This window comes from Drosophila mauritiana, chromosome 2L (assembly GCF_004382145.1).
Source record: "Drosophila mauritiana strain mau12 chromosome 2L, ASM438214v1, whole genome shotgun sequence".
Taxonomy (NCBI): domain Eukaryota; kingdom Metazoa; phylum Arthropoda; class Insecta; order Diptera; family Drosophilidae; genus Drosophila; species Drosophila mauritiana.
This window is the reverse complement of record NC_046667.1, coordinates 18,902,461-18,919,286: the sequence shown is the minus strand read 5'-3', so window position 1 is coordinate 18,919,286 and position 16,826 is coordinate 18,902,461. Positions and strand designations below refer to the sequence as shown.

At 44.3% G+C, this 16,826-nt stretch overlaps 4 protein-coding genes across 11 annotated transcripts; 3 read left to right on the top strand and 1 right to left on the bottom strand.

Moving 5' to 3' along the window:
* The first annotated feature begins 1,176 nt into the window (after nucleotides 1–1,176).
* Nucleotides 1,177–9,310, top strand: LOC117143517 (peroxisomal acyl-coenzyme A oxidase 3). 4 transcript variants are annotated; one of them, XM_033308260.1, is made up of 6 exons: nucleotides 1,177–1,300; nucleotides 6,037–6,196; nucleotides 6,708–7,631; nucleotides 7,746–7,871; nucleotides 7,927–8,272; nucleotides 8,465–9,310. In XM_033308260.1, exons 2-6 carry the CDS (start codon nucleotides 6,062–6,064, stop codon nucleotides 9,013–9,015), a joined length of 2,082 nt encoding a protein of 693 aa, XP_033164151.1. In that variant the 5' UTR covers nucleotides 1,177–1,300; nucleotides 6,037–6,061; the 3' UTR covers nucleotides 9,016–9,310. The 4 variants fall into 4 exon arrangements, with proteins under 4 accessions (XP_033164151.1, XP_033164142.1, XP_033164134.1 ...); XM_033308251.1 differs by having other exon boundaries at nucleotides 1,177–1,304; XM_033308243.1 differs by having other exon boundaries at nucleotides 1,177–1,316.
* On the bottom strand, nucleotides 3,295–5,647 carry LOC117143541. The gene is made up of 3 exons (XM_033308281.1): nucleotides 4,662–5,647; nucleotides 4,408–4,603; nucleotides 3,295–4,349 (listed from the first exon to the last, which is right to left on the bottom strand). Exons 1-3 carry the CDS (start codon nucleotides 5,446–5,448, stop codon nucleotides 3,857–3,859), a joined length of 1,476 nt encoding a protein of 491 aa, XP_033164172.1. The 5' UTR covers nucleotides 5,449–5,647; the 3' UTR covers nucleotides 3,295–3,856.
* Nucleotides 9,311–9,613: 303 nt separating the features above from the next.
* On the top strand, nucleotides 9,614–12,589 carry LOC117150410 (heterogeneous nuclear ribonucleoprotein A3 homolog 2). 4 transcript variants are annotated; one of them, XM_033317275.1, is made up of 6 exons: nucleotides 9,614–9,754; nucleotides 11,131–11,226; nucleotides 11,395–11,635; nucleotides 11,740–11,814; nucleotides 11,903–12,128; nucleotides 12,258–12,589. In XM_033317275.1, the coding sequence occupies exons 2-6, from the start codon at nucleotides 11,166–11,168 to the stop codon at nucleotides 12,477–12,479; spliced, it is 825 nt and encodes a 274-aa protein (XP_033173166.1). In that variant the 5' UTR covers nucleotides 9,614–9,754; nucleotides 11,131–11,165; the 3' UTR covers nucleotides 12,480–12,589. The 4 variants fall into 4 exon arrangements, with proteins under 4 accessions (XP_033173166.1, XP_033173167.1, XP_033173169.1 ...); XM_033317276.1 differs by having other exon boundaries at nucleotides 9,614–9,763; XM_033317277.1 differs by lacking the exon at nucleotides 9,614–9,754 and adding an exon at nucleotides 9,837–9,930.
* Nucleotides 12,590–13,621: 1,032 nt separating this feature from the next.
* On the top strand, nucleotides 13,622–16,439 carry LOC117150325 (fibroin heavy chain). Of its 2 annotated transcripts, XM_033317163.1 has the most exons (5): nucleotides 13,622–13,732; nucleotides 14,187–14,199; nucleotides 14,270–14,305; nucleotides 14,587–16,051; nucleotides 16,165–16,439. In XM_033317163.1, the coding sequence occupies exons 1-5, from the start codon at nucleotides 13,684–13,686 to the stop codon at nucleotides 16,315–16,317; spliced, it is 1,716 nt and encodes a 571-aa protein (XP_033173054.1). In that variant the 5' UTR covers nucleotides 13,622–13,683; the 3' UTR covers nucleotides 16,318–16,439. The 2 variants fall into 2 exon arrangements, with proteins under 2 accessions (XP_033173054.1, XP_033173055.1); XM_033317164.1 differs by lacking the exon at nucleotides 14,270–14,305.
* The last annotated feature ends 387 nt before the right edge of the window (nucleotides 16,440–16,826 follow it).

Genomic DNA, 16,826 nt, shown 5'->3' with positions numbered 1-16,826 from the left:
TTTAAAAAAAAATAATACAAAAAAACAATTAATTAATGAGTTACTGTAAAGCATGCAATAATTTCTGTTCGTCGTGACTCATATTTTTAATTGTTGCCTATTCAAATGGCGCCGTAAAAAGCTTGTTATACAAATACAAGGGCACTCTTATTGGGGCAGAAAGAATAGAAAATGTAAAGTTAAATGTAGAATTGGGTTTAATGGAAAACTGGATCGTTTCACTTAAATCGGGAAAGGATTTAAAAATGGCTTTCTAACTAAATTTATTCCGGAATACTTTTGAAGTTAATTTTAACTAAAAGTAAAAACAATAAAGCGGCTTAAGTTATTCGCCCAGCAGTTAATTTAAAGGGTATTTTATGATATTCTTTAAGAGTCTTAAAACAGCCAACATTAAATACATCAACACATTACAGATTTCCAAGATAAACTCCCAAAAAGAGGAGTATCTAAAATATTACCAAAAAGCGTAAAATTCCAATGAATTTCATTTAGCTGAAAATGTTTCGTTTTCGTATCTCGTATCTCGTATCGCGCATTGCCATTCGCATCTCTGCCGCTCTCTTTATCCGAATCTCGTGGATGCGTACTCACCCACACAACTGTATAACGATGCCGGCCGGTTAACAACTGCTGTGTTGCCTTCTCGCTCTGGCAACAGGCACTTGACATTGAGGCAGAATTAGAGAAAGAAGAAGAACCTGGGCCAGCTCTCATCGACCCACTTCCCACACCCCACCACGACCCCCGCCCACTAACGCTATTCAGCATACATCCCCAAGAGAGAGGGCATGTAGTACACAGAGAGAAAAAATATCAAGAGTAAAAGAAAACAACGAAATACTTGCAATAACGTATAATACTAACTAGGGATTATATACAAAAATGTTTCTCATTAATAAATAAACATTTATTGGTGGTTCTGAGGGCTGTTAACCTGTGTCTTTCCTACCAAAAATGTATAATTCAATCTCTTGAGAACTATGCAATATTTCGTAAGAAGAGGTAGGCTGCATCTGGTAAATTAAAAACTGTCAGTTTCGATAACCATCTGTTCTTTTTTCTCCCTGTGCATGCGGGACTCGCCCCTATGAAAGACCGTAGGGTTCCCATACTATTGGTATTGCTGTGAATCAGGCGGCGTTATTCTCGCTCTGCTCATTCACTTCCCATCAGTTGGCCGTGTCGGTTCGTGTTTTCCCCAATTCTCCAGTTCCTTCTCGCTGCCCGGTTCGATTCTCAGTTCTCTCGACGGTCGTGTGCCGGTTGGTGTTGTTGCTGCTGTTTAAATTCCGCGTTGGTGGGTGTGTACGAGAGTATGTATAAATTTGGATTAATTGCCCTGGTCTTGTGAGCTCAGCTGGTCAAAAGTGTTCAATTTTCGTATCTGCTCATGGCGAAATTCCATCGGGAGAAAAAAACAATAAGGGCGGGCCCAAAGAAGCGCTACAGGTTGGCGGCTCGCACACAGATGCATCGAGAGCATCTCTCACGTGGCCCAGACCCAAATTTTCCAACTCCAATTCTTTTCAACACTCTCTCCCCCTCTCTCTCTCTCTCTCTCTCTGCCGCCCCAAACCCAAACCGTTTCTACCTACTTGTTGTTTTCGCGGTGATGTAATAGAAGGGAGAAGGCAAACTGAAACCGAGTCCTTCTTAGCCAAACAATTCGCTCGCGTACAGGGTGTGCTGGCGGTACAGTGAAAGCTCTAGTGACATTCCCGTTAAAGGCAGGCTGCTTCTAGCCCCTATATGAGTGGTTATCAAGTTCGTAAAATAAAACATTGTTTAAAGATAATAACCAAACAGTGAGTGAAGTTATTCCCCTTTGTGTTTATAGTGCCATTTGTGATATTCTATAATGTACATTCCCGTCAAAACAAATATTATACTACTAAGTTTTTTATAAAACTTTATTGTCATTGGGACATTCGATATTTAATTGTGTTCAAAGATCAATTGCAGTCTTCAGTTCATCAAGAAAGGCTTTCACTGTACGTGATATCAACCTCAATTGGGCTTGATTTGGCCACAATGGAGGGCCCTCTGTGTCGGAGTGTTGATTGTGCGCTAATTTGTCTGGGAAGTGTGCAAATAAGAGTGAAATTAGCCGCTGCACTTTGCATTGTAATTCATTTAAAAGTCACCCGGGTCGCCCAAGCCCAATTTGATTGATTCAAAGGGAGTACATCATACATAGATACAAAAAAACAAAAATAAACGACGGCTATTTTCATGTTCAAGGCTGACTCACAACAGCACCCCCATCAAAAGCGGTTGGTTGTTCAACAAATTGTGACAATTTCGATCGGCACGCAATGGCGATTGGGCGGACTAATGGGTTTCACTCATTACATCCTCACCTGGCCACAAATTTCTACTGGGCTTATCACGTAAGCCAAAAGTTTTGCTGCCACTTGGCCGGCCAGCTGTTCAGTGCTGCTCCAACCATCGCAACTTTATCAGTTTTGGGTTTCTTCATCGCAGTTTCTGGGTTTGTTTGGATTTCCATACATTCATATGTACATATGTATGTATGCCGCACATGCATGCAAGCACATTCATAATTTCTGTTTCATGCGACTTACGCACGCCCCTTTTTTAGGGTTATCGACTTCCATTTCCGCTTAAAAATTCTAACTTATTTACTTTTTCAAAGCGCCGCAACATCGTTCTCTTAAATTGTCGAGCGAGTGCAAGCAAACAACTCCGAGTGGAGGAGCGTGGTTTCCTCGTGATTGCGCAAAAATTTAGATTGCGACGACTTTTGGGTGCGAGTACATAACCGAGATTGCGAACTGAAGATTGAGTCGTGCTAATTAAGTGTAGCACTAAACATTCTGAGAAACCCATATAAACTGGTTTACTGCCGGTTGCTCATTTCGTCAACGAAACGTTCCCGAACCTAGACAATAAGAACTTATCACTGCGACGGCCGCGTTGCCGGTATAATTACTGCTAATTGTTATAATTAGCTGGAGGTTGATACCGAATCGGCCATTCGCTTTTATTTTGAGTGCAAATGAAATATGCTACCAAACGCCAACATTTTATGAATATAAAAGATTTATTGCGTTATCAACTTTTTCTAAAGAATTCGCTTCATTAATAACCCTTATTTGCAAATATATCCTTCTTAATTAAGTGTACACACTCATGTTGTTGTTAATGACAAATGAATTTTAAAAGGTGATATCGGTATCAGTTACTAGACAATTCGTACTTTTCCTTATCAAATATAAGCGATTTCTCAGAATCAAAAAAGTGGACAAATCAAAGTCCACCAACCTAATGTTGACGCATAATCGAGTATAAAGATAAGGCGGTAAACTGATATAACTGTATCACCTATAAGGAATTGTATGCCACTTCACAATTATTTATAGATTATCCGTATTGATCGTATTCACCTTTGATGTTACTATATTACCGCATTATCGATTCATGTTCGCTGCTTCTGGGTAATTGAAAGTCTGGGTGGTCTTCAGCTCAGGTAGTTATATTTTTCTTTTAGACATTAAGGCATTGCAGCCGAATGCGTGATCAAATAACTCAGACTTCGGGAGTCAATAAATTCTTGCATTACACTCAAGAATTGATAATCATCCATATATTTATACACCCGGCCGTTTATGGCAGTACTTAAGCGAGGGGATTCCACAACTCTGATGCGTGTAAATAATTTTAGTCATTGGGTCAATAGAATGTGTGTTTACGGCAGCCAGCTCAGTAAGTGAAAGAAAATCAACTTGTTATTCGATCCAACTTAAAAGCCCGTTCAGATAATTTTGGGTTATTGCCTAAAAGAAATATCAGGAGCAGCAATCAATAAACTTTTCCCAAGAACAGAGCTAACTTAGATGTCTCCCTCAGCCAGTTTGAATGTCTTGAGATCGATATCGTCGTAGGGTGCCACATCGTGACCAGGATCCTCCTTCTCCTCATCCAGCAGACAGTAGATGCTATCCGTTTCCTGTTTGATGATCTCGTCACCCAGTCGCTTCCAAAAAGGACGACAGCGGTTCTTCCACTGACGCAGGTTGAAAAAGGCGCAATAGCGAGTGGTAGAAGACTTGAGCATGGCCATGTAAAGTGGTGTGATTTCATCCGCCATTAACTTGGCCTGCAGGTAGTTGGCCATCTTGCGGCTGTGCAGATCGTTAAAGTCCACGTAGATGCGCTTGGCATGCTCATAGCATTTCTTAGCGATGCTTGTCATCTGGGTGTCCTTGGCAAAGATCTTTCCCAGATGCAAAAGTATCTCTGCCTCCAAATCGCGGTGGGTGTAGAGTCGGGATAAGCGAAGAGCTCGCTTGTAACACGAAATGGCCTTCTCCACGTGCTCAAAACTTTCAGTTAAAAAGGAGTTATGCAATTTGAAACGATTCAATAATTGGATCTACTTACATCTCGGAACATTGCCCTTGGATCAGGTAGTACTTGATGTTGAGCTTAACGAATCGGTATTCGGTGCAGGCCAGGATCTGGGTTTTGATCTGCTCCAGGCACTGCTGCGCCGAGTTAAAGTTACCGATCTCCATAAGGAAGTAGGCCCGCTCCAGAAAAGTGTCGCAGAAAATCTCCATGTTCTTATCCCTGCCAACTGAAAGAGGATCAATAACCATTAATAAGGCCTTAGAGTCATCGAGAATAGTACTTACTTTCTGCTATTAGGACAGTGGCCCGACGGGCCATGGCCACCGCATCCTCGGGATGCTGGCGGACAATGGACTTGCCCTGGATGAGGAGCTGCCTGGCAAGATTCTGGGCCACCAGCTCGTGGAGCGTGAGACTGCCTGCGGGCATTCCCACCTCGGCGGTCCACACGTGACCACGCACCAGATCCATGGCAATTTGTAGGAAATTGATGGCCGAGGTTCGCTGACCCGTGTTCACCAGGTACAAGGAATATATGTAGTAGATGCGGGATATGTACTCGGCGGCATCCCGTTCCTGGCCGGCAATGTTGCGGCACAGCGAGATGATGTGCTCATTGAGGGCCACCAGGGCGTATGCGTATTTCTGACGATACGGCTCCAGCAGCTGCATGGTCTCAAAGAATAGGCCAAAACACTGTTTCAGTCCCCGTTGCTTGTTCAGACAAACGGCCAGTTCGGCATCGCGGAGTCGATCAACCATTCCGTAGAGCAATTCCGAGTCATCGGATAGCCGTTCCCGGATATTTAGGCTCTCGAAAAGTGCATTCTCCTTGGTGGCCAGGCAGTGGAGGAACTCCGGCAGCATGGTGCATCCTGCCCGGCGCAACTCATCCTCCAAAGCCTCGAAAACTGGTCCCTTAAGTCGGCGCGCCTCATCATAGGTCAGGGGGGTGATTCCTTGCCTTATGGTCTCGCGATCAAAGTTAATCTCTCGGAAATTTCGGTGCGGTAGATTGCGCTTCACTTGGCGCGTAATGCGCACCACCTCATTTTGCCACTCCAAGGACATGACCTTGGATCAGGTTAAAAGTGATGAATTAAATGTAAAAATTTTCAATTTAGTTTTGTGGCAGTTATACTTTGAAGTATATATAATAGTTTGCTTATGACGACTAAGTAATCTTTTGTTAGAGTTGCTGCTAATAACTAAAGTAGCTTGGTCATATTTAAGCAATTAATTTAATAGCAATATATTTCGAACTACATCTATTAGAACATAAAGTTTTAAAAACAATTATTCTGTTATATTCTGTTCTCATTTTGGGCGCAGAACTTGACTAAGCCTATTCCCATTGGTTTGAAACTTCTCTCTGTGCATATGATGATGAGAACAGCTGAGTACAGTGAATGCTAAACTGTTTAGCTGGCCAACAATGGCTTCAAAACCAACACCTCTTGAGGGTTTTCCTTTCTACGGCTTCAGTCGCTTGCACGCTTGTAGATAAAACAGTTCGAGTGCCCCACTTGTTGACTGACTAGACAACTGGTTGGTTTTGGCCATTTAAGCGTTTGGCTTAGATCGCAGTCGTTCTATAGCCTCTTGGTCGTCAACAGCTCCACTGATCCGATAACATTGCCATTTCCTTTCTTCTTCAAGAAATCAAATCAAACAAAATCACGCAATGGCCAGCGAGGACACAAGCTTTATTCCCGATCTTCCCAGCGGTGGACCACTGGCCGCTTACAGAAAGAGGGCCAACTTTGACTGGAAGCGATTGCGACTGATATTCGAGAAGGAGCAGGGATTGCGAATTAAGGTAAGTGGATGGCTATCTCTTAGAAAGAGAACGTGCTGGAATAAATTCATGGGGCTTGTGTGACTTACGTGACAGCTTATCAAATCGCTGAATTATGGCTAACGTCTTTAGAGTCTCGAAAGTAAATTGATGACATTATCCAATAAGTAGTTGTTACATACGATTCACGATTTAAATTAAGATCTTAGTTTATTATGGTTTATAAAGCCTTAAAGACATGCTAAGTAAAATGATCACTTTTATTGTGCGTTATAATTACAAACTTTTTTACTTTGAATTTAAATTTTCAAAATAATTTTTATTCATAATTAATAACTGAATTTTCAAATAGCATTATTATTTATGCATGTGAGTTATATTATGAAGTTTAATGTAGATACTATGTATATTTCAGCTTCCCTTCAGTAACTTTGCGTACATATGTATAACAAATATATAAGATTGTTACCCCACTTACTCCTGTTATTAAATCCTTAAAAGTATTCCTATTTAATATGTCCCTTTTTCGTAGTACAAAGTGTGGCGTCGCCTGGAGAATGACCCCCTTTTCGCCCACCCATCCCGCACACTGCCCATGGACGAGCAGAAGCGCCTGTGCGCCATGCAGGTGAATCGCATGAAGCACCTGGACCTGGTGCCCAAGGAGATCGAGAGCCTGAGCTTCTCAGCCAAAACGAAGTATCTGATGTACATCAACGAGGCGCTGGCCTGCTACTCGCCCAGTTTGTCGGTGAAGATAGCCCTGGGCGTGGGCCTGTTCAACAATGCCATCCGTGCCATGGGAACCGAGAAGCACCAGAAATATATCGAGGCAGCCTGGAATCGGGAGGTGATCACCTGCCTGGCCATCACGGAGCTGTCGCATGGCAGCAACACGAAGAGCATCCGGACAACGGCCACCTATGATCCGACCACCCAGGAGTTTGTGATCAATACGCCGGACTTCGAGGCGGCCAAGTGTTGGGTGGGAAATCTGGGTAAAACGGCCACGGTGGCCATGACATTTGCCAATCTCTACACAGCTGATGGTCAGAACCATGGTCTCCACGGCTTCCTGATTCCCATTCGCGATCCCAAGACACTGCTCTCATATCCTGGAGTTCTGGTCGGCGATATTGGGGAGAAGTGTGGCCTGAATGGCATTGACAACGGATTTGTGGTCTTCACCAACTATCGAATTCCCCGGGACAATCTCCTCAATCGCACCAGTGACGTTACTCCGGAGGGGGTTTACGAAAGTGTGTTCACCGAACCCGGAAAAGTCCTTGGGGCTGCACTCGAGAGCTTCTCAGCCGGACGCATTGGCATTATGCAGGAATCGGCCAATACTCTGTGCAGTGCCGCCGTAATCGCAGTTCGTTACTCCGCAGTGAGGAAGCAATTTGGCCCGGAGCGTCAGGGCGAGGAAATGGCCATTCTGGAGTATCAACTGCATGTAAGTGGGGTTAATTGCCATTTGAATTAGTTGGATTATCTTAACCAGAGCGCTTCTTTATCTTTTATGTTTTATATTTTTGAGTGTTAAATAATATAATTAATCCATTTCCAGCAATATCGCATCTTTCCCTATCTGGCTGCTGCCTGCGTTCAAAAAATCGCCACTGAAGAGCTGACAATCACCTACATGGAGATCATAGCGCGTTCCCAGGCGGATTCCAATGGATTTGATGTTCTGGTGGGTTATCTTTATATCGTAGCTAACAGCACATCTAATGAAAGCAATATTTTAGACCCAGAATGCTGCGGAGATCCATGCGCTGATCTCGTCGTCGAAGCCTTTGATCACCTGGGCAGCACGGGATGCCATCCAGGAAGCGCGAGAGGCCTGCGGAGGACATGGCTATCTGGCAGCAGCTAAGCTCGGCCAGATGCGCACCGACCACGATCCACTGTGCACCTATGAGGGCGATAACAACGTCCTAGGTCAACAGGCCTCAAACTGGCTGCTTCGCCAGTGGAGCGCCAAGGAACTGGAGACACCCATTGGCAGTGTGAAGTTCCTGGAGCGCCGAAGCGAGTTGCTGGCTCTCAATTACGCGTCCTTGGTGCAGAAAACTCCAATAGACAGCTGGCAGTGTAAGTAGATAAATGTTTAAGTGCAGCTTTATGGGTAGTAAGTACCTTAATTCTAGTTGTAAGTGTATTTTAAAGATAGAAAAAGTATCTAAATAGTTTTTAGAGATAATTGTGCTTAGGAGAAACCAAAATTTGTGGATACTATATTAATTACTATATTCATTTTTGATTAAAGAGTTCGTTTTCCTTCAGTCTCCCTTAGGTGCTACGAGTGGCTGCTGTGTCACCTGATGGCCAAGACCACAGCTCACATCGAGGGTCAGCTGGCGGCGGGCAGCAGTAAGTTCGAGGCGAGAAACAACTCCCAGGTGGCCGGAGCACGCGAACTGTCCCTGGCCTATGCGGAGTACTATGCTCTGACGCGCTATGTGGACCACGTTAGTACACTGACAGTGGAGGCGCCATATGCATCCGTACTTCGCCTGCTGTTCGACGTGTATGCCATGTGGCTGCTGGAGAAGCACATGACCACCTTCTATGTGGGTGGCTTTGCGGCTGGGCGTGACTTCTCGGCTGCAGTGCGTCAACTGCTGCTGGACAGCTGCCTGAAACTAAAGGACGTGGCCGTTAGCGTAGCGGATGCCATTTCGCCGCCCGACTTCGCACTGAATTCGGTCATCGCCCGGGCGGATGGACTCCTCTATGAGAACTTGCAGAACGAATTTATGACCAATGAGGGGGCGTTCCAGCGACCCTCCTGGTGGCGTGACGTAATCATTCCGCAGGCCCAGTCCAAGCTTTGAGGAGGATTACCACCGGGGATTACCACCTAGTTACCAAGTGCCTGACTTCGATACTGAAGCGTTCGCTTGGCGCGAGTAAACCAAGTTAAATTGGAATTGGTGTTGCCTCTCGATAATCAGATATAATGGCCAACTACATTCGCATTGATCCCAGTGAAACGTTTTTTTTGATCATGTACCAACTATAACACACATTCGAGTACTTTAAGATGAAATCTGTTACTAGACTACGATTAAAGTTGATATGAAAATATATATGTATATAAGGGAGTTAAATAAATATTGAATCACTTTGCGTTACAATGTTGTATCTATAAATATATCAATTTTGTCCTAAATGGTTGGGAGATGATATAGAAAAGTAATAAAAAACTAGTTAAGCCGTGCATAAAAAGTTATGATTTTATAAATGAAGTAAAAATTAAAGTTATTTCTCTTTGTTATAATCATTCAGCCAGCGAGCATCCCAGTTATAAGATCTTATAATAAATCCCCGATTCGAGTGATTCGGTAAGCGTATCCACTCTCTAGGCGTCTCGTCATCATCTTCGTGGGCAGTCCGCAGGGGTCCGATCGTTTATAAGAGGACCTGAGCCCACCTGTTCCGACTCAGACGTTGCCCAGTTGTCGATCGGTGCAGAAGATCGGCGAGTGCGAGAGAATCCCAGTCCGAATCCGAAATCGAAATCCAAAAACAAAAACTGGTCAAGAACCCACCGCCGAATCATAAACAAATCAAGTGAGTCAAGTGAGTGAGTTCGCAGTGTTTGTTTGTGTATCTCTATCTTGCGGTGGGACTCTCTATCTCTATCTATATGGAAATCGATCCCCTCTCCCGGCGATCGGCGATCACGGCCATATAACATCGATAGTTTTGCCAATTCGTTGCGCAGTTTTGGTTCCGTACTGGGAAGTGTATGTAGTGTTTCCAATATTAGTCGGTCTTATCAGCGAGATTCTAATGATGTTGTACGCGAGCTCAACCATTCGGTGATCATCAAAGTCAGGGGCGAAATGACAAAACACGTTCGTTCATCGGGACTGCTACTCAGTCGAGTTCCTTTGTTTCAGGCGAGCCGTGCACAAAGCTGTTAATTGTTAATATTTTGGTGTATTAGCAAAAATTATAAATCATCTTCAGACCGGTTGCTCAGCCTTTAAGTTATTCAATTGGATCGCGCACCAATTGTTGGGAACAAAAATCCCCGCTCTTAATGCCAACTTAATAAACTTCTGTAAGAAATGAATAAGCGAAACGTTGACAGATTGGAATATAAATGGCGCATCGAAAATATACTACATATGGCTGGTGGCAAATGGGGGAAATCAAAATAATATAACAAAACAAAACAAAATATATATATTCAATATACATTTCTAAACTCCGAGCAAATTAGTGAGAACCGGTTCGTTCTTCTCTTTTTCTCTCGTTTGGCAGACGAGCAACCGCCGAATTGAGTCAATAATATACACAGTCATATGGAGATCCATTAATTTACATTTTGGGGTTTTTTGTTTTCGATGCGGATGGCCAGGCCTTCCTCCCCCTAACCATGCCTCCGATTCTGATTTCTTTCGCCAATTCATTATGGGAAAATCGTGTACGGGCAATTAGTTGTGGGTTGGGCCAGAGAAATATATATGAATTGGTTGTAATTGCCGCCTATGAGGCTCTAGCTCCGTGTCCAGTTGAGCGGGGAGGCAGTGAAGCCAATGACCCTCGCCCAGGCATCCAAGAATCGATTACTGGCGGCAGTGCATCCCCTATTCCGCACGTTACAATCGCGCATATTACCGGCTTGTGCAAGCGGATTTATGGATTCTGCCCCGAGCGGCTAATGACAATGGCTGTGAAAGTATCGGGCAACAATGAGGCAATGAGGCAGCAGCTCCCAGTTGTGAGCAGATGCTGCTGGGCCACCTCTAGGTGGGATCTTATATAAGCCAACTAAGCCATCTAGACGTCTATATGTCAGGCAATCAATTCGCGCTTCCGTTTAAAGACATTAAATTTCATAGGCTTCGAAATATGCATCTTTTCGCAAACAAGTTCTCCTTACACTAATTTCCAAACCAGTTCTTAATGATTCCATTGTTTTATTCTTACACCCCCAGCTCCAAAGTCCAATCGCAAATGCCCAGCTAAAAATATGTGGAAGGTTCTACTTATTTGTGTGGTGATGAGTGCTCTGAACGAAGAGTCATCGGGAGGTAAGAGAACCCACTAATGTGCACCAAACTTCCGCAATGCTAAATATAATAGTCTAATGAACCTGTACATACAACATATATGTAGTTATAGTATACACTCTAGTAACGAGTAACAATAATATTAAGCAAACTATATTTTTATCAACCACATCATGCTTTCCATTTCAGCAAAAACGGGTCCGACCCGCAGACGACGAGCATATGCCGGCGGTTACGCCGGAGGGTATGCCAGTAGTGGAGGAGGAGCCGGTGGACACAGCAGCTATGTGGGGACCGGTGGGGGTGGTGGTGGCTACTACGATTACGATGACTATGGCGGCACCTCGCCCAACTTTGGCATCATCGATCCGTATCTCTTCCACCAGCAGCTGACGAACCATATTTTGGCCCAGAACTTCGCCAACCAACAGTGAGCATCGATCTCATCCCGGGGGATAAATTGTCTGGGTTCTTTGGGTAGTGATACGGCGGGCTAAGGGTAAACCTAACGCTTGAATATATCTGTTCTTGTAGAGCTATAACTGGTCTGGCCACGGCTGGCAACGCTTATGCATCCGCGGATGCTTCTCTTGTCGACGACAACGATATGTAAATACAAGTAGCTAGTCCTTAACTAATCCCAATACTAATATAGTACGGAATGCTTTTCCCTATTCTAATGTCCTTTTCTGCGCAGTCGCATCCAGCAACAGATCGCCGCTCAGCAGGCCTACCACGACAATCTAGTGCGCCAGAATCGGTACAGAGGAGGCTCCAGCTCTAGCTCTAGCTCTGGATCCGGGTCTGGATTTGGATCGGGATCGTATAACTCACATCGCTATGCACCCAGCTATGCCTCGGCATCCGGATCCATCGGTTCCAATGGCTATCGCCAGACGGCCTATATTAGCCCATCCAATCCGGTAAGAAATCCAAGTACCTTATGCGATCAAAGTGCATTTAAAGTATCTGTTTTATCTGTGAAGAGTTAAAAGTTATTAAAAAAAATATTTAACTGACTGCTTTAACTAATAGGAATTTAATTTTCTCAGGCCTCTCCCAACATTGTGAATCGCTTTGGCGGCGGAAGCGGTGGTGGATCCTCGTTCTCCAGCTCCAGCAGCTCCGGAGGAGGTGGTGGCGGCGGCGGTGGCTACAAGGGCGTCTCGGTCTCGTCCTTCAGTCACAGCAACGGAGACGGAACCAGTCGACGTGGTGCCCAGACCACGGTGAACGACAACGGAAAGATCACCTCGTATTCGGTGCACTCCTAGGAAGATCGGCGGAGACCCTCCACTGGTGGCTAGGCTAACATTTACTCCGGTCTGACAAAGCAAGCCGCTCCCATTGAATATGTATAAAATATATAAATAATATACGTGTATTTTATTGTCAAGTTGGCGGACTTTCTTATCGGTTGGGACTTGTAGCGAAGCTTTCTTTAATTAGAAAGTTTCGTTCTCCCTTTCTGGCTTAGGCTAAAAAAAATGCAAATTTGTATATATATACATTTATATATTGACCTTGATTTTGACGTTGCTGTTGGCATTGATAGGTATATAAATGTTTAGTATTTGCAAGATTAGATTTACTTATTTTGCTTCAATGTTTTCGTTTTGTATTGGACGGATGGGCGTATCAAAGGTGACCGGAAGTGATCTATCTCATTGAAGTTGATTCTATATAAAATGGCTAAATTTCAAGATCGTTTTCTTTATTCAAGCTTAAGTGGAGCTGGAGACACGTCCTTAGAGATTGTGAAATTAACACAATTAAGCTATGGGATTTTCAATTTCTTATTTACTAAAACAAAATATCTTTACGAAAATTGGAAAACCCACCATAACCAATAACCTCTTCTCAGTTTTACAATAGTGTCTGATTTTTGTACTTGTTCCAAATTAGTAAGACGCATTATGGTTTAAAAAGGTCTTGATAAGACTAGCTAATTCAACAAGGGAAATGTTAGTACTTCCTGAATTTAATTTGGAGCTCAAGGTTTTTTCTATATATTCCTTCACCTTGCTCGCAGTTTCTTCTAAGTTCAATGGGAGCTCATTGGCATTGGGTTCCACCTATAAACATAATTTGTACACATATATGTAATTAATCGCAAAAGTGATAATGTCGGCAGACGTACATGGCAACTATATACTGGGTATTTCTTGAGCAAGGTTCCCCGCCGATCATCAAAGCTGAATACGAAAAATATTCTATATAGGGCGATGATGTCGCAATTAACTTTCATCACTCGCGGCTTTCTGCACCAATTGCGAGCTCCAATTCTACGTGTACTATCAGTGGCATTCTCTCTGGGTCAGAAATCAATCAGTTCAAGACTGAGTTATACATAAGTGGCTCTTATCACCGCCGTCTGAGGCTTTAAAGCGGAGCTCCCTTCGCTCGATTGCATTAGTACAATTTAAATCGCGAGTGTCGAACGTATTTTTCGGTCAAGAGCTAACACGAATTGCCAAAATGAATAAGCTGCTGGTTTTGGCCCTTTGCCTGGGTGTGGTCTGTGGAGGTAGTGCACTGTTCCCAATATCTGCTAGTCCAGAAAATTACACCTAAGATGTAAACTGTGCCGGCTTGGTCCTGGCGATCTCATCCAAGTGTTTTGAGGCTGCCTATCAGCATTCGTGGATCAGAGTGTCGTCAGTGGCACTTGGGTTTTTCCTGAATGAAATATTTACACAACACCCTGGGAAATTGTGTAATTTATGGCGCGTGTGGCGATAAGAGATTGTAAACCTAACGAAACATACTTTTTGAATAGTGATGTAACAAAAAAATAAATAAAAAACTCAACTCTAAGGAAATAAAAATGTTTTAAAGTGAATGAGAAAACTCTTTAAACGAAAAACTTAAAGTGATAAATTCAATTTCTATCAATTTCGTACTTAAGTTTTGATTAAACGGGATTTTTAAATCATCTTGCGTACGTTAACTAATACATTTCTCTCTTTTTATAATTACAGATTTCCAACAAAGGTAATTTGATTTGAAGTGCCTCATTTAATATATAATCTAATGGTTTGTTTTCAATTTAAAAATCGAAAAGTTTGGCGAGAACCAAACGCGACAGTTTCCACACTCGGTAAGTGCCTTGTTGCAAATGTTAAAGATCTTTCTTTTCTGAATCGAGAAAATTGAAATATCCCCATTGGCTGACATGGTACTTCCAAATTTTAAATTAAAATTTTAGAAAAATATGTCTAGAATCAACAAAGAAATACGAACCACTCAACTAAATTTGCGTTGCCTATTCTGAGTTGCTTTTATAATTTAAAATTGTTGATTGTGAGATCCTTTTAAACCCCAATGACAATCTTCCTCTTTCGGAACGAATTTTATTAAGTTAATTGCCTCAATCCTCAGCCACTACAGTACCCACGGGCAGGCGGTGGAGCAGGCTCGCAAGAACGCCGGCTACGGAGGAGGCTATAGCGGTGGCTTTGGAGCTGGCTTCGATGGCGCCTCCGGTCAGGTTGAAGGCTCCTCTCTGGGAAAACTGGAGAGCTCCTACGACTCCGTGGGTGCGACTGAATCCGCCGAAGGTGCCTCCGCTGGCGGATTAGGTGGTGCCGTTGAGACTTTGGGTGGTGCTGCTGGTACTAACACCATTGGTGCTGGTGTTGGAAGTTCCTTTGGCTCTAACTTTGCCTCCGGTTTTGGCGGCCAGAATGCTGCCTCCTTTGGCGCCCAGAATACCGCAGGCTTTGGCGCTCAGAATGCTGCCTCCTTTGGTGCCCAGAATGCCGCCTCCTTTGGCAGCTCCTTCTCCACCAACGCCGCCTTCCAGACCAGCTCCGCCTCCAACTTCGGCAGCACCGCCGCCCACCAGGTGGGCAGCAATGTGGAGTTCGCTGAGAACGCCAATGCCGGCAACAAGGTCGACTTTGGTGGCGTGAACGCCGTCGACTCCAGTGCTCAGCTGCTCAGCGGAGTTCAAACCGTGCAGTCCGCCCCCACTTCCGAGTATTACAGGCACGAGAAGATTGTGTCCACCCCGCAACAGGTGGTCTACACCATTCCCGGTGGCTCCCAGCGTTACGTCCATCACGAGGAGCGCATTGTCGAGCAGCCTACCCAGACCCAGGTGACGCAGACGGTCCCAGTTCAAACCGCACACTACTATCAGCGAAAGGTGACCACCACTGCGTCCGCACCACAGCTGGTTCAGCCAGTTGCCAGCAGCCGTTTAACCTACGGATCGAATGCCGCCTCCACCTTCGGCAGCAATGCCGCCACCAACTTCGGCAGCAACACCGCCTCCAACTTCGGCAGCAATGCCGCCTTCAACTCTCAGTTTGGCAGTTCCTTTGGCCAGAACTTCCAGCAGAACAGCCAGCTGACCCAGCTGCTCAGCCAAACCCAGCAAGCTGCCCGCCAGCAGGCTGCCTCCCAAGCCGCATCCGCCAACCAGGTGCAAGCTGGAAGTGGCTACGCCGCCGGCTCACAAGGTGGCTTTAACTCTGGCTACAACTCTGCCTTCAACTCTGGCTCCCAGTTTGGATTCAACTCCGCTAGCTCGTTGAACTCTGCCAGCTCCCTGAACTCCGCCAGTACCGGCAACAGTGCTGCTCTACTGAGTGGATCTCTGTTGGGCGGCAGCCAAGGATCTCTGCTGAGCGGACAGGTTGGCGGACAGCAGTCGCTGCTCAGCGGATCCCTGTTAAGCGGACAGCAGAACTTGGGACTTGGACTGAACGCGGCACAGACCGGTCAAGTGGTCGGAGCGGGCAACGTTGGGGCCGGATTATCAGCAGGAGCCGGAAACTTGGGCAGTGGCTACCGTACCAAGCAGTGGGAGAAGCAGTCCAAGTGGTCTTCCCAGAACTCGGTGGGTTTTATTTGACTTTTATATAAAACAACCTTCTACTTTATCAACTTTATGACGAGTTTGAGTTATTCGTATGCTTTATAATAATCTTTTTTCCCTTCCTGTACCAACAGTACGATTCCAATGGCCATGTCAACAACTACAAGGATCTAGTCACCGGCGAGAGCGAAAGTGTTGACATCAATGGCAAGCGGGCGGGATACCATGCGGTCACAGCCTCCGTCGATGACAATGGCAAGTTCGGCACCCACAGTGTTCACTCGTAAAGCGGCTACATCAATCAGCACCCAAAACTTTACGCCTGTCGTGTTCTTAGTGGAGTGAAATACTCAGCTCGCACTGTTGTTGTAAAATAATGTGAAAGTAAAATAAATTTTTTAAATGTCAACTGAAATCTTTTGTTTAAGCCAGGAACCCCAAAAAAAGGAAAAATACCTGCAGGCCTTTTAGAGTATGACTTCATACGGATTTTAATGCTGATTATGAATTTGACACATTTTTAAAGATAAGGAAACATTCTTCAAATATGTGCTTGTCTATCTTCTGAAACTAATTTGTGAATGTTATAATTTCGTCACACATTTACTGAAAATCTAAGGTAGTCCAAGTGATCTTGCCAGAATTCGGTTAGTCATCAAAAACAATTCTGAAATTTATTAAAATTTTCTTTTTACCTTCTTTTCTTAAATAAAAGTTTTTTTCTATAAGTTTGATGGCAATTAGGAATATGATATTCTCAGCGAAAAGGGAAATTGGCTTGAAATATAACGCCAAA